Source organism: Crotalus tigris, unplaced genomic scaffold, assembly GCF_016545835.1.
Source record: "Crotalus tigris isolate CLP2741 ecotype Arizona unplaced genomic scaffold, ASM1654583v1 scf7180000017773.841730, whole genome shotgun sequence".
NCBI classification, from domain to species: Eukaryota; Metazoa; Chordata; class Lepidosauria; order Squamata; family Viperidae; genus Crotalus; species Crotalus tigris.
This window is the reverse complement of record NW_024096624.1, coordinates 185,168-199,480: the sequence shown is the minus strand read 5'-3', so window position 1 is coordinate 199,480 and position 14,313 is coordinate 185,168. Positions and strand designations below refer to the sequence as shown.

The 14,313-nt window shown below is 42.2% G+C and overlaps 1 protein-coding gene across 5 annotated transcripts in view; it reads left to right on the top strand.

Moving 5' to 3' along the window:
• Positions 1 to 2,323: 2,323 nt before the first annotated feature.
• The window catches only part of ATAT1 (alpha tubulin acetyltransferase 1), a 30,811-nt gene continuing 18,821 nt past the window's right edge, over positions 2,324 to 14,313 (top strand). For all 5 annotated transcript variants that reach the window (XM_039341866.1, XM_039341868.1, XM_039341867.1 and 2 more), the window contains exons 1-8: positions 2,324 to 2,468; positions 4,602 to 4,662; positions 6,094 to 6,185; positions 7,100 to 7,160; positions 8,640 to 8,753; positions 10,490 to 10,591; positions 11,291 to 11,336; positions 13,892 to 13,963. In XM_039341866.1, the coding sequence (XP_039197800.1) occupies positions 2,359 to 2,468; positions 4,602 to 4,662; positions 6,094 to 6,185; positions 7,100 to 7,160; positions 8,640 to 8,753; positions 10,490 to 10,591; positions 11,291 to 11,336; positions 13,892 to 13,963 (658 nt within the window). In that variant the 5' untranslated portion in view covers positions 2,324 to 2,358. The remainder of the gene's footprint in view (positions 2,469 to 4,601; positions 4,663 to 6,093; positions 6,186 to 7,099; positions 7,161 to 8,639; positions 8,754 to 10,489; positions 10,592 to 11,290; positions 11,337 to 13,891; positions 13,964 to 14,313) is intronic.

The following is a 14,313-nucleotide window of genomic DNA, read 5'->3' as shown; positions in this document are numbered from 1 at the left end:
ATAGGTTTCTTTTTCTCAGGAACAAAGGAGGCATAGATGGAATCTTACATTGTATATGGAATCTACTTTGTGTAACATTCAGATAGTTTCTCACACGTTAGGTCCATTTCTCATGGGAATACAATGAAGGCAGTTTTTACTTTTATACAATGTTTCTAAATATGCATTAGGTCATTCACATACTGTTAATACAGCTTTTGGCTAACACAGCTTTCTTTCAGAGATTATGCAGACACATGATTTTTGCTTTTAGTGATTTTTCATTATTATTATTATTTTACTTTATTCTTCTTTATTCTATGTTATTTTATTTCTTTCCCACTTTACTCCCCCCTTTGGAGGTTTTCCAGCTTAAACTTCCATTATTCTACCTCTGATTCCGGATCTCTTGAAGGTACCATTTTATATTCCCATAAGGCTAACATTGTTTCATGTTTTGCTGTTAATTGGGCTGTACTTTCTGAGATTCTCCGAATCATCGCTATAAGACGGGAGCAAGCAAGGAATTAAAATACATCCTAGAATTAACACCTCCATGTAGATGCGGTTCCATTGAGGACCACAAGCTGAGTACGGCTGCCGGTGAATCCAATTTAAACATTAAATTGATGGCAATTATTTAAACATTAGTCTTTCCAACTAAGAGCTGACTTCCTCAGTGATTATCTGACCCCTGCAATTTCTCAGGCAAATGTCTAACATTGCTCACCCTGCAATTTTAGATACATGTAAGAGGAAAGGACGACTGAGACTTAACCAAGACAGATCAGTTGGTGGTTTAAATGGATAAACATCGAAGCAGCTTACGCCAAAGTGGAATGCATATGGCAGTGGTGGTGAACCTTTTAAAGACTGAGTGCCCAAACTGCAACCCCAAACTCACTTATGTATCGTCGGGTGCTGGGTGGGTGTGGCCCATTGTGTGGGCATGGCCCATTGGGTGGGCGTGGCTGTGGTGGTAACAGCAGACTGGGTGGGACTAAAAAGTTCAATCAATCAATTCCAACTTTGTGAGATCTCCTCCCCCCCGCCCCCCCCCAAGTTGAAATTGATTGATTAAACCTTTTTTTTTTTTTGCACACGGTGGCGGAGGCTTAAAGCGAAAAGGTTTTATAAAACCCAGCTGAAGGCCTAGGACTGGGGTGACAGCACGCGTGCCCATAGAGAGGGCTCTGCGTGCCACCTGTAGCACACGTGCCATAGGTTCGTCACCATGGGCATATGATAACGACTCCATAACTGGCTCTCTTCTTTGGAATCCTCCTCCATTTGGGAAGTATGTTAGTGTTGAGCCAGATTGGTATAGCGCAGGGGTAGGCAACCTTGGTTCTTTTATGACTCATGGGCTTCAACTCCCAGAATTCCTGAGCCAGCATGGCTCGGCTTGGAAATCTCTCCCTTTCCCCTCAGCATGGCTGGCTCAGGAATTCTGGGAGTTGAAGTCCACGAGTCATAAAAGAGCCAAGGTTGCCTGCCCCTGGTATAGGGATTAAAGCACCAGGCTAGACACCAAGTGGTTGTGAGCTCTAATCTTTTATTAAAAAGAGGTTTCTTTGGCATGAAAGCAGCTGTTGACTTTGGACCAGTTGCTCTCTCTCTGCCCAACCCACCTCACAGGGTTGTCGTCGGGGAGGAAAAGAAGTATTATATACTTTCACCCACTTGAGTTATTTGTAAAAAAATAAAGGCGGGCTAGAAATGAAGAAAACGGCTCATTATTTCGCTAAGCGACGAATTGAACTTTCAATGGAACGCTGACAAGCGTTGTGGGCGTGGCTGTCCGCAGTCTGGAATTGAGAGATACAGAAACAAAGGAAAATGCATTCAAACCGCGTCAATGAAACCTTCACTTTTAAAAAAAACGTTAAGAAGAGGGGGTGGCATAAAACCGCTACTATCAATATTCTTTTACCGCTCAATGTATAGAATTGAGCCGGCTCATTCTCCCCTCCCCCATCACTGCTGCGCTCCATTCTCTTTCCGATTCCACTCCTGGCTGCCTTCGAAACTTGCACCGATTTTTAACAATCAAGCCAACCGCCGTTCCGAAGCTCCCCGGGTTCCACGCAACCCCCCCTCCCTTCCCCCTCCCGCCTGCTAACTGCCTTCGAAGCCCCACTGTGAACACGTGTGCGCGCGCGCGCGATCGCCCTCCAGGCGAGGCGGAGAGGCGCGGTCGCTGGAGCGAGCCTGTTGCTAGGCGAGTTTGGCGGTCCGGTTGCTAACGGCGGAGCCGAGCGCGGGACGTCGCTCCGAGACGGCCGGGCCTGCGTTGTTAGGCGGAAGTCCGGGTAACAACACCCCACCCTCCCCCCCCCCCCGACATAGAAGAAAGAAAGGGACCCGGATGCCGAAAGTATGGAGTTCCCTTTCGACTTGGACCTGCTCTTCGGCGAGCGGATCGCGACGGTGGATCAGCACTTGCAGCCGTCGGGCAGAAAGGGAGCCGGGCTCGGCGCGTCTCATAGGTAATATTGGCGGCAATGCAGCCTCCGAGAATGCTTTGCATTCCTAAGCATTGTCCCGGGGCATCATGGGAAGCCCCGGCTCTCCTGTCTCGCCGGCGCGCGTGTCACGCCTTCCTCCGCTCTCCCCGGCTGTCTCGAGCGGAGCCTGGCTTACAAAGAGCCCGGGCAGCAGCTGGGCGGCCTTCGGAGGCCGGAGGGGGGGGGGAGCGAGCGGGAAGGGAGGGCGCTCTGCTGCCGCCACTCACTAAACAGGCCACTGAAGGCAGTTTCGGGTTCAGGAGGGCGAGGGAGGGTCATAGACTGAAACATAAAAAATTGGGGGGGAACACACACATACACACACACACACAGAGAGAGAGAGAGAGAGAGAGAGAGAGAGAGAGCACAGCGATCTGTTGTAGAGCAAAGGTTAAACTGGCTAAACGTAGAACTAGCTCATCAGTGGAAAGGTAGATGAATAGAAAGGGGAGTGGGTGGGTGCAGTCTGTTGGGGTCCCATGGCGATATCTCCCCCACCCCCGGTATCCTTCCGGTGCTCCGAGGCACCCATAGAAAAATAGAGATGCATGAATGAAAGAGTTATTGGACGGAAAATAAAGGATTTGGAACTGTCTCCGCACTGTGTTTTTATTATTGATTGATTGATTCTGCACCATCAAAATGATGGGTCTTTGAGGACCACATTGGTGTGTGTGTTTGCCTTGGAGGCTTTGTTGATTCCTGGCCTTTGCCTGGATAAGTCCCTGCAGTTTTCTCAATAGGATGTCAGAAGTGGTTTGCCATTCCTGCCTTCTTCCTAGGGTTGAGAGAGCGCGACTGGCTCAAGGTCACCTGGTTGGCTTTGTTCCTCAGGTGGGAGTAGAACTCACAGGCTTCTGGATTCCAGACTGATGTCTTAACCGCTACACCCACTAAGGACTACATAGATAGATCTATTTCACACCTTATAGATATTCCCAGGGCTTTTTCTGTCATAGAACGCCCAGAATGGAGATCCGGCACCTTTTTTGGATGGAACCTTGTAGGGTAGGCAAGGCGGGTTGTATGACGTGTGAGTTCCAGCACTTTTTTTTTCTTTTTTTTTTTTTTACAAAAAAAGCATTGGATACTCCTATGTCAGTGATGGCGAACCTATGGCACACGTGCCAGAGGCGGCACTCAGAGCCCTCTCTGTGGGCACGCAGGTCATGCCCCGGAGATGGCAACCATCTCTGTTCAACCAGCCGCCCACTAACTAGCCAAGGTCCCACATGGCTGGATGCATCCAGCACCTGTGCTCTTGCTGGCTCTGTGTGCAGGGGCCGATGGTGTCAGGCAGCAGCTGCCCCAGTCCCTGCCTCACCTTGCCCTTCGACAGTGACACCCCTGCCCTGCCTTGCCTCGCCTCATCCTGCAAGACGAGCCTCCTGCCCACTGCCCCACCTGCCAGAAACCTCCTGGATCTCCCCCAACCCTTCCTGGCCCCCACAGGTGTCCCTCCCCACAAGCAATATTGAGATGATTATGCCCATCTTGGCCACACCCACCCAATCTGCCATGATCCCACAGCCATGCCCATTCAGTGGGCCACAGTCCACCTGGCACCTGGCGATAAAGAAGTGGGTTTTGGGTTGCAGTTTGGGCACTCGGTCTCTAAAAGGTTCGCCATCACTGTCCTATGGCTTAAACTTCCAGCTCAACTTTAACTTGATATGTTGTATCTTTAAAACTAAGCTAGAACCTCCTCCTCTTCCACCCCAGCAAAATATTGCACAAGATAAGTATGTTTGCAGTTCAGTGCTGCTGGTAAAGGAAGAAGGATTCAGAGGTTAAAATCCCCTTTTCCACCAGTCTTAATAAGAAATTAACTTGCTTGGGTTTTTTGGTTATATATCTATAACTGTATATGAATTCTGGTTTGCTGTGGTACATAAACTCAGCTCATGTGTCAGATAGGACAATCACTTGAAGCCATCTTGTGTTGAATCCAAAAATGCCCCCCCCACACACACACACTGTATATATAGAAATCAGTCCTGGATTGTATTGTATCTCTGATGCATCAAATTATCCATTTTTAAAAAAGTGGACAACTATTGTGTTCTTGTTTTATTTTTGCCTTTCCGATTGTTACTCCATGTTTTGTTTTACCAGAGTTGATATGCAGCAACAACTCATGAAGATCATAGATGAGATGGGCAAAGCCTCTGCCAAGGTAGGTTAGTGTTTGTTAAAGACTCAGTTATACTTTTGGAAGAAGTAGAGATAGCGGCAAACTATTGGACTGAATTTTCTAAATAATCTCACTGATTGAGCTAGAGTACAAATCCAATCAAAGTTTAGAATCAAGGAGGTGCTATTGCTTTGCCATATGTGATCCTGCTCATCTGGTCCAAACATTAAGAGACAATTAACACCCACATCCTTTTGAACTAGGAAGCTGCCACATCTGGATCCAAAAACAACTTAAGAAATAGTCAGGCTTCAGGACTTTTTATTTCCCAAAGTTAGCATTTTTTCCACGTGCTCATGCCCAATTTCCTTTTTCCAGTTGAGATGACATTTTTTCCTATATTTCCTTAATGACTTGTTTCCTTTTCATCTACCTCCCCCAGAGGATTTCTGGATTTTTATCTTCTCTACTTACAGGCCTCTTAATCTTTAGTTAGAGCAGTGGTTCTCAACCTGTGGGTTGGAACCCCATTTGGGGTCGAACGACCATTTCACGGGGGTCACCAAACAACACAGTCTTCCATTTTTTCCCCCTTTTCCTTAGGTGTGCTACTCCCTTTTATTCTATTGGCTTTTGAAAGCCAATAGAATAGACTCTCTTGAATAGAGTCTAATTCTATTGGCTTTCAAAAGCCAATAGGAATTGTCCAGGCTGTCTCTGCCCTTCTGAGCCCGCCAAAAGTCCCATTCTGCAAACGGTGCTGCACCAGTTGAGTAGTCCTCGACTTATGACTGGTTGAGTAGTCCTCGACCTACGACCAGTTGGGAGTCGCGGCATTAAAAAGGTTGAGAACCACTGAGTTAGAGCAGTTTCAGCCTAGTTTCACATACAGGAAGTCCTTCACATGAGCACAATTGGGCCCAAAATTTATATTGCTGAGACAGTTGTTAAGTGAGTTTGTCCCATTTTATGATCTTTCTTGTCGTAGTTGTTAAGTGAGTCACTGCAGTTGTTAAGTTAATATCATGGTTGTTAAGTAAATCTGGCTTCCCCATTGACTTTGCTTGTCAGAAGGTTGCAAAAAGTGATCCCTTGATCCCATGACACTGCAACCATCATAATGACGGACTAGTTGCCAAACATCCAAATTCTGATCCTGTGACCATGGGGAGGCAATGGTTGTAAGTGTGCAAAATGGTTGTAAATCACTTTTTTCATTGCCATTGTAACTGAACGGTCACTAAATGAATGGCTGCAAGTTGAGAGCTATCTGCATTCCTCTTGGTTCAGGGTGCTGTGATTGGTGTATAGATCCCAGGATACGCAGGCTAAATGAGGAGATGATGAATATGGGAGGCAAAGAGTATATTCTTCTCTCTAAGCATTATTGCAGATGCCCATCATATAGTTGCATCTTCTCTTCCATCCTACCCTCTTCCATCATTCTGACTGAAACTCAAATCTTGATTTCAGGCCCAGAATCTGCCAGCTCCAATCACCAGTGCCTCACGGATGCAAACCAACCACCATGTGCTCTACATCCTGAAAGACAGTGAAGCAAAAATGTGAGTGTCATAGCAAAAAGAATTTGGATTCTATATAGCAGGGGTCTTCAAACTTGGCCTTTTTATGACTTGCTGGCTGAGGAATTCTGGGAGTGAAGTCCACAAGTCATAAAAGGGCCAATTTTGAAGATCCCTGCTATATATAGTCTGCCTTTTTGGAAGTAACGTTTGCTTAGTTTTTAGATTTCCAGATAAATGCATAGAGCAGAGCTTTTCAAATTGTGGGTCAGCAAACTCATAAGCTTTGAGTAGTAAAACAGGTTTTTCTGAGAAAATTTTGTCAGGCTTATGAAGACAAAATGGGAATGCTGTCAAAACTCACTCTTGTTTTGGCTCATTTTGCTTATAGAAGCTCACAGTTGGTAGAATCCTCTTTGATTATATAGCTTAAATCCACATGAATTCATTTATCATTTTAAAGGTGCAAGGTACTACAAGATGCCTTGGCATATAGAGTTGCATGGCAGCCAAAGGATACTTTTGTGAAGGGAGCATCTGCTATATATCTAATCTGAATTTCTTGAATATTTTTGTCATCACTAGAATGAAGCATGATATTGCAAAGAATACTGCTGTGCTTAGTTGCATTGCAGCTTCTCCAATTTGTTCAGCTGCAGTGGTACTCCCTATATCAGTGCCCATTGCAGTATCATGCTTTACCCTAGCTATATGCCAAAGTGCTTTTGACAAACTGGTGTTGTCACAATCCTTTGTGTTAGGATCAATCTTTGGTCAAGTTTAATGTAAATTTAGCAGATCTAGATAGATATTCTACAGAATGTTTGCTGATTATTTACTGCTTTTAATCTTTCTCTGAAGAAAATCTCACTTTTTGTAAGATGGGCACCTATATAAATTTGATCGATAAATACATAAAATAAAGCTTTCTGACTTTTTTTTTTAACTGATTTCAGGACTGGGAAAGGGATTATAATTGGCTTCCTCAAAGTTGGTTACAAAAAACTCTTTGTATTGGTAAGTACACCAGAAAACAAATCACCCTTGATACATGGAATGTTTGCCCCTAGTAGAAAAGGATGCTTGGTTCCCGAACAGCATCAGTGCAAATTCTGATTGGGAAGTTAAATTAGTAGATCTCCAAGATCCCTTCCATCCTTATGATCCAAAAAGTTTTAAATTATATTAGTATATTTTCCACACTGGTGTATTTGAGGCGTACTCTCAAAGCATAAAATCTCTATTTGTTTGACACCCCTGGTTTATGGGTTTGTTGCAGTTCATTCACTGAGCCATTGCTTCCTGTTATGCTTAAACTAATTCCAACAATAAAAAAAATCAAATAATGTATCTTGGTGAATACTGTAGTGTTTGTTTGAAATCACTGAAGAACAGCTGAAATGCTTTTTTAAAAATGAACCTTACAGTAGTATGTTATGGAGTCATTCTTGTACTGATTTGGCTGCAGTTACTGTGTTTGCTCTAACTTGAGGCACAGAAGGTGAAATAATCCTTTTCTTGTTTGCAGAATAAATCCTCCCCCCCTTTAATAATCTGCTATTTGTGCAAAATAAAAAATGTCATGAATTGAACATACTATTCGCTTTTGACTGAGGCTTCCACAATTTGTATCCTGAGGGTTCTTCATTTTCAGATTTTTGCACTATATCAGTGATGGCGAACCTTTTAGAGACCGAGTGCCCAAACTGCAACCCAAAACCCACTTATGCATCGTCGGGTGCCGGATGGGTATGGCCCATTGGCTGGGCATGGCTGCGGTGGTAACAGCAGTGAATCGGACTAAAAAGTTCAATCAATTAATTCCAACTTTGCAAGATCTTTTTTTTCCTACGAAAAGTTGAAATTGACTGATTGATTGAACCTTTTTTTGTACACAGCGGCGGAGGCCTAACACAAAAAGGTTTTATAAAACCCAGCTGAAGGCCTAGGACTGGGGCGACGGCGCGCGTGCCCACAGAGAGGGCTCTGCATGCCACCTGTGGCACGAGTGCCATAGGTTCGCCACCACTGCACTATATTCTGCTTAACATAGCTGCAATGAATTATTAAAATATAAATTAAGCTGCTTTATTTCAGTATTTGGAAATAAAGTACTATTGTCCTTGGTTTTATTATATCTTTGTTTGTGATGTTATCTGTGTTTTTAGAAAGGGTAAACTTACTAATGCCCAGGTACCAAAAATTATTAAGAATATTCCTAAGAAAAAGCCTTAAATGACTTTGCGAGGGCAGATCCAATGCCTCCGGGAAACTCTTAAGGACTGGTAAGTTGAAGAAGAATAAAATTGCAGCTCACCAGGCCTAATGCTCTGGAACGCCAAACAGCATGTAAATTACTGGTTTGAACAAACAGTCCAAAGATTGGGATTCAAACCTGAGGTTCTTTTGAAAAGCGCAGGAAAAGTTAGTACGCGGCAGAATGCCCGGTTCAGAAACATCTGAGCTGTTTTAACATCTCTGTCTGTTTTTTTGCAGGATCGTCAAGGGGCCCACAATGAAGTGGAGCCTCTCTGCGTGCTGGATTTCTACATTCACGAGTCTCTTCAACGGCATGGCTATGGCAAGGAGCTCTTCCATTACATGCTGCAGGTGCAGCCTTCTTTTTCGCAGTTGCGTAATCCAAGAAATGATTTTCCTAACTTGGATTAAGCCACTGTATTTCATCGTTACCACTTGCTTCATAGGAAAGGCAAAACCTCCCCATAGCAATTTAAACCTGCAGGATAGAGGCATGGACGTAGAGCTGTCACGATCCCAGAAGGATTGGAAGGATTTCTGAAATGCTAAAGCTCTGTCAAACAAGAATTAATGTGACTCTAGCAACATATCCCTTAGCTTGCTGCCTTCCAGATCTGTAGGAAATACCCATCTTGTAATTCATGTGATGGTTGGGAATTTGGGAGTTGTCGTTCCAATATATCTGGAAGTCCCAAATTTGGGAGAGACTCTTTAACAGGAAATGAATCCTTCAACTAGCCAGGTTGAAGGACATGGGACTGAGGAAAGGTTTTTTCAACACATGGAATCTGTTTTGAGTAAAAACTTGCTTCATAGCGTAGCTCTTTTAGGCAAGAGGCATTTTCACTATTCTCTGATGGCTACTATAATATACTTTTTACTTTTATTTGGGAAATTGATTTTAGGAAGATTAATAAAGGGTTTCCTGGACACGGTACATTTTATTATAATAATAATAATAATAATAATAATAATAATAATAATAATAATAATATAATCCACATCTGCCTATCCCAGGTCTTGGGTAAGGACTCGATAGGTAGACAAAATGCCAAATCCAGTCTGAACATCTGGCTGACTGTGCGATGATCCATAATAATAATAATAATAATAATAATAATAATAATAATAATAAAGTTGGAAGGGACTTGGAGGTCATCTAGTCCAACCCCCTGCTCAGGCAGGAAACTCTATACCATCTCAGACAGATGGCTGTCCAGTCTCTTCTTAAATACTTTTAATACAAGTATTCCTCGACTAACAGTCATTTGTTTAGTGACCGTTTGAAGTTATAGTTCAGAGGTCTTCAGACTTGGCCCTTTTATGACTTGTGGACTTCAACTCCCAGAATTCCTCAGCCAGGCACGCTGACTGAAGAATTCTGGGAGTTGAAGTCCACAAATCATAAAAGGGCCAAGTTTGAAGATCCCTTTTATAGTTGCATGGAAAAAAGTGACCTATGACTGTTTTTCACACTTATGACTGTTATAGCATCCCCACAATCACATGATCAAAATTTGGGTGCTTGGCAACTGGCATGTATTTATGACAGTTGTAGTGTCATGTGATCACCTTTTGCGAACTGCTGACAAAGTCCATGGGGAAGACGCATTCACTTAAGAACTGTGTTACTAACTTAAGAATTGCAGCGTTCATTTAACAACTGTGGCAAGTAAGGTCATAAAACGGGGCAAAAGTCACTTAACAAGTGTCTTACTTAGCACTGGAAATGTTGGGCTCAATAGCGATCGTATGTCAAGGACTACCTGTATATAAACATTTCAAGCTGTCAAAACTAAAGGGAATAAGAACCTCTGATATCTTAGAGCCATTGTCTGATTATTTCTTTCTGAGCTGAAATTGTTAGCTAGAAATAACCGCCTGGTTTCCGTTTAACTAAACTGTCTTTGATCTGGGAAGAGAACACCCTACAAAGCTAAGGCTCAGTTGCTCCCCTCCACCTCTTTTCAGGTCAGATGTAAACTGGTCCAATTGTGAAAGATAAAATAATAAAATCTGTCTCTAAATCTTATTTTCCCCCTGAGAAATAAATTGCAGAGAAATTCTTTCTCTTTTTATTCCCTCAGCAAGAGCGAATAGAGCCCTATCAGTTGGCAATCGACCGGCCATCAGAAAAACTTCTGTGCTTCCTACGGAAACACTATAGCCTCAGTGACACAATCCCCCAGGTGAGCCATCTTCTTCAAAACAAAGGCAGCTCTCACCTCATAGTATTGTTTTGTCATCTTTGTTTCGTCATCTTTTGTCATCTTTGTCATCTTTTGAAGCAGGACCAGAAAAACATACAACTTGGACACTCTGCTTACAAAAAGTACAAAATCCTCCAAGCTTAAGTGGACACCGTGCGTTTTTTGTAATGCTGATTTTCCACATTTTAAAGACCTGAGCTGTGGAAAAAGTGATGTAAACTGGTCAATAACTTAATAAGGGACAATGAAAATACCATACTGATTTTTCAGTTAACTATTTTAAAGATGATTGCCATACAGTTTAATTGAACGCATTACCTAGAAGTGGCCTCAATCAAATGTTTGAAGGAGGTGAACCTAGATTTAAGAATTTCGTATTTTAATTACCATTTGAAAAAAAATTAAAAGGCTGTACTGTGACCTACCAAAGCTTTTACAATACACAGGCTGAGAATTTAACCCAGCATCTTCTGCATGCAGAGCACACGGCCTATCTCCGAACTCTGTCCTTTTCCTTTTAAAAATGTTTTTTCTATCTAGTGAGGAGAAACAAATCTTAAAATTAATGGCAGGAAAAAACCCAAGAATAGTGTAATTTCTGCTTCAGAGGACATTTGAAATGGATAGTGGAATCAGATTGGTTTATTTAACACTTTTATTTTTTTTTTCCTGTTTCAGGTGAATAATTTTGTAATTTTCCAGGGCTTTTTCAGCCACAAGCATGGTGAGTCAGTGATATAAATATCTGGCTATATCTGTTTGGAGTTGTCTCATCCTGCACAAAGTGTTTCAAACAAGGAGATTTCTGATTTCAGACTTATGAAGACATACTGCAACAGCTGCTGGCTGTGTGGCCTAGCAATGCTGAAAGCCGATATCCAAAACATTTGCAGGGCACTAGATTGGGAGAAATTGGATTACATTGTTATCTTATAAACAGTGTATGCTATATAACAAATATGACCTATCTGAAAAAGGGGATGTAACATGCAAATCCACTATTCCATCAGTCAGGCTGCACCCCAGTCTTGTGACTACACTTTGGGCGCTCGGCTACACAGCCACATTTACGGCTGTTTGCAGCATCCTACAGTAGTCACATGTTCAAATTCTTTTACAACCTTTACTACTTAATGGGCCCACTCTATTGCGGCTGTCATTTGAGGACTAACGTCAGTATATTTATTTCTATTGCTGCATTAAGGTTTTCTCTTAAACTCTGATTTTGCAGCTGTTGGCTCTACCATAGTGAGGATGCAAATATGCAGGTTTGTGAAAAATTAAATGTAGCAGAAAATTCCAGTTTATCTGCCATATTCCTGTTTTTTTTCATGAGATACAGTTGTACAGTTTTTAAATTTTTTGTATGAGCAGATCACTGATCATGGGAGTTTATTAGGTTCAGGGTGGGGAAACCATGAATGATTTAAACTGACAATAATGAATGGTTAGTCAAAATTAAACCTAACATAGTAAATTATTTCTTCTGTAGATCATGAATATCCTACATTCCTTTCATAGCTTTTGTTTAATCATAGCATACTCATTCTTTGAAGCCATTACTATCTTGGTCTGAAATAAAGACAAATAAGAATGTGATTTAAACAGGCATCTAGTAAGTGACCTAATACCATACACATGATATCACCATACAAAGGATATAATTGTGTGCATGGTGCAAATTACATAAGTGCTGTCATTTGTGTAATAATAGGATGATACATGTTATTACTAAGAATGGACTAAATGTCTCTTAAAATATTATATCTTGTTCTCCCAGACTTTGTTCAGTGTAGTCTTATATGAAAATACCATTTTGGATATAAAACCTGAAAACAAATGGACAAATACATCAACCAATCAGAGAAACACCCAGTACTCTGAGGACTCATAGCAGAGACTGTAATGCAGCATCTAGACCAGGGGTAGACAACCTTGGCTCTTTTATAACTTGTGGGCTTCAACTCCCAAAATTCCTGAGTCAGCATGGCTGACTCAGGAATTCCCGGGAGTTGAAGTTCACAAATTATAAAAGAGTCAAGGTTGCCTACCCCTGATCTAGATACTATAGCACTCTCACACGTACAACCAAAAGTATGGATCCAGTTCTGTATGTAGACAACATCTTTGTCAAACTAAAAAGAACAACTAGAGAAGACCACATGAAACAACACCTTTAAAGGAATAAAAATCCCAAGAGAAGAAGACAACAAGAAGACACTATCCTTTCTAAATATCCTCATCAGCATAAAAAACAATGGCAAGTTAGAAATGCTTGTCTGTTAAAAAACAACCCACACCAACCAAGTGCTCCATTATCAAATTAACAGCCCAACTTCCCACAAGGCAGCTGGGTAAGAACATTAGTCAGATGAGTACAGATGCATTGCAGCAGCCCAGAACATCAGAAAAAGGAAACAGAACTTCTACACAACATCTTCCAACAAAATGCATACCCGTGCAATTTTCAAAAAGTGCCTCGCCGCTCAACCCACTCCAACACAAGCTATGAAAAGAATAACATTGCCATAATCAAAAAAACATCTCAAAAAACAACCAACAAACTATTACAGCTGCACAGTATCACTGTATCCTCTAGAACAGAGGTCCCCAACCTTTTGGGCTTCGTGGACCAGCAGGGGAGGAGATGGTTTTGTGTGCTCAATCCCATAAAATAGAACTTCATATGCTTGCCCAGCACTTACGCGGCCCATTTCCCAATGGACCACGGACTGGAATCGGTCCATGGACTGGGGGGTTGGGGACCCCTATTCTAGAATTTGTCTTATCCCCTTTGACAAATAATCAAAAATAGCACAAGGCAAAAACAGTTATAAGAGGCCTTTTATATTTTTTCTGCCTCAGCCATAGAATTTCTCTGTCAATTAGCTTTAGGCTTTCGGTGCTTCAATAATTTTCAGTATCTAGCGATGTTGCATTAAATGAGTTCAATGTTCTGGTCAGGGCAGATCCTTCATTAATGGCAACGTGGTTTATTTTGCAGAATAAATTGCCTAGCTTGCGTGATGGAAATCTTTCAACGACTGTAACATTGTTTCTACTCTTTCACTAATGCTCTGCAATTTTAGACTCATTTATTGGGATCTGTCTTCTCATACCTCCACACAATTTTGAATGGCCATTCTCCACAATGTGATCCTTGAAACATATTGTCTCATGATAATGGAAACTAATGTTTCCGGAATGGTATTTTGGGCATTACTTTCCTACCGCAACCACAAATGCTCCTTTGTTTGTTTTTTTACCCTCTCGTTGCAGCTCCAACAAGAAAGCTGCCTCTCAAACGCCCTGAGGGAGACATAAAACCATATTCGCTGTCAGATCGAGAATGTAAGCAGTGTTCATTCTTAACTGGAAAAAATGGGTTTGAGCTTTTTGAGAGAATTCAGGTAAATCGGTGCCTAAACTGAGCTGATACTTAGATTACAGCTTTGTGGAAATGGTTCCTGTTTGGTTGCCCTCTCCCATTTTAGCAGCTTACTTGGTCTACTTTTGGAGGTGGGGCCTACTGTGTTCATAAGACAGAAGCCTACAAGCAGGATTTTGTAAGGAGCCAGATAAAAACGACGATAAAATAGTTAAAAGTTAAAAGACGGGGGGCGCGGGGGGAGAAGGCATCAGGGTGCCAAGCACCCTCAGGATTCTGTGCTGCTCATTGTATCCCATGTGAGTTGGCAGAT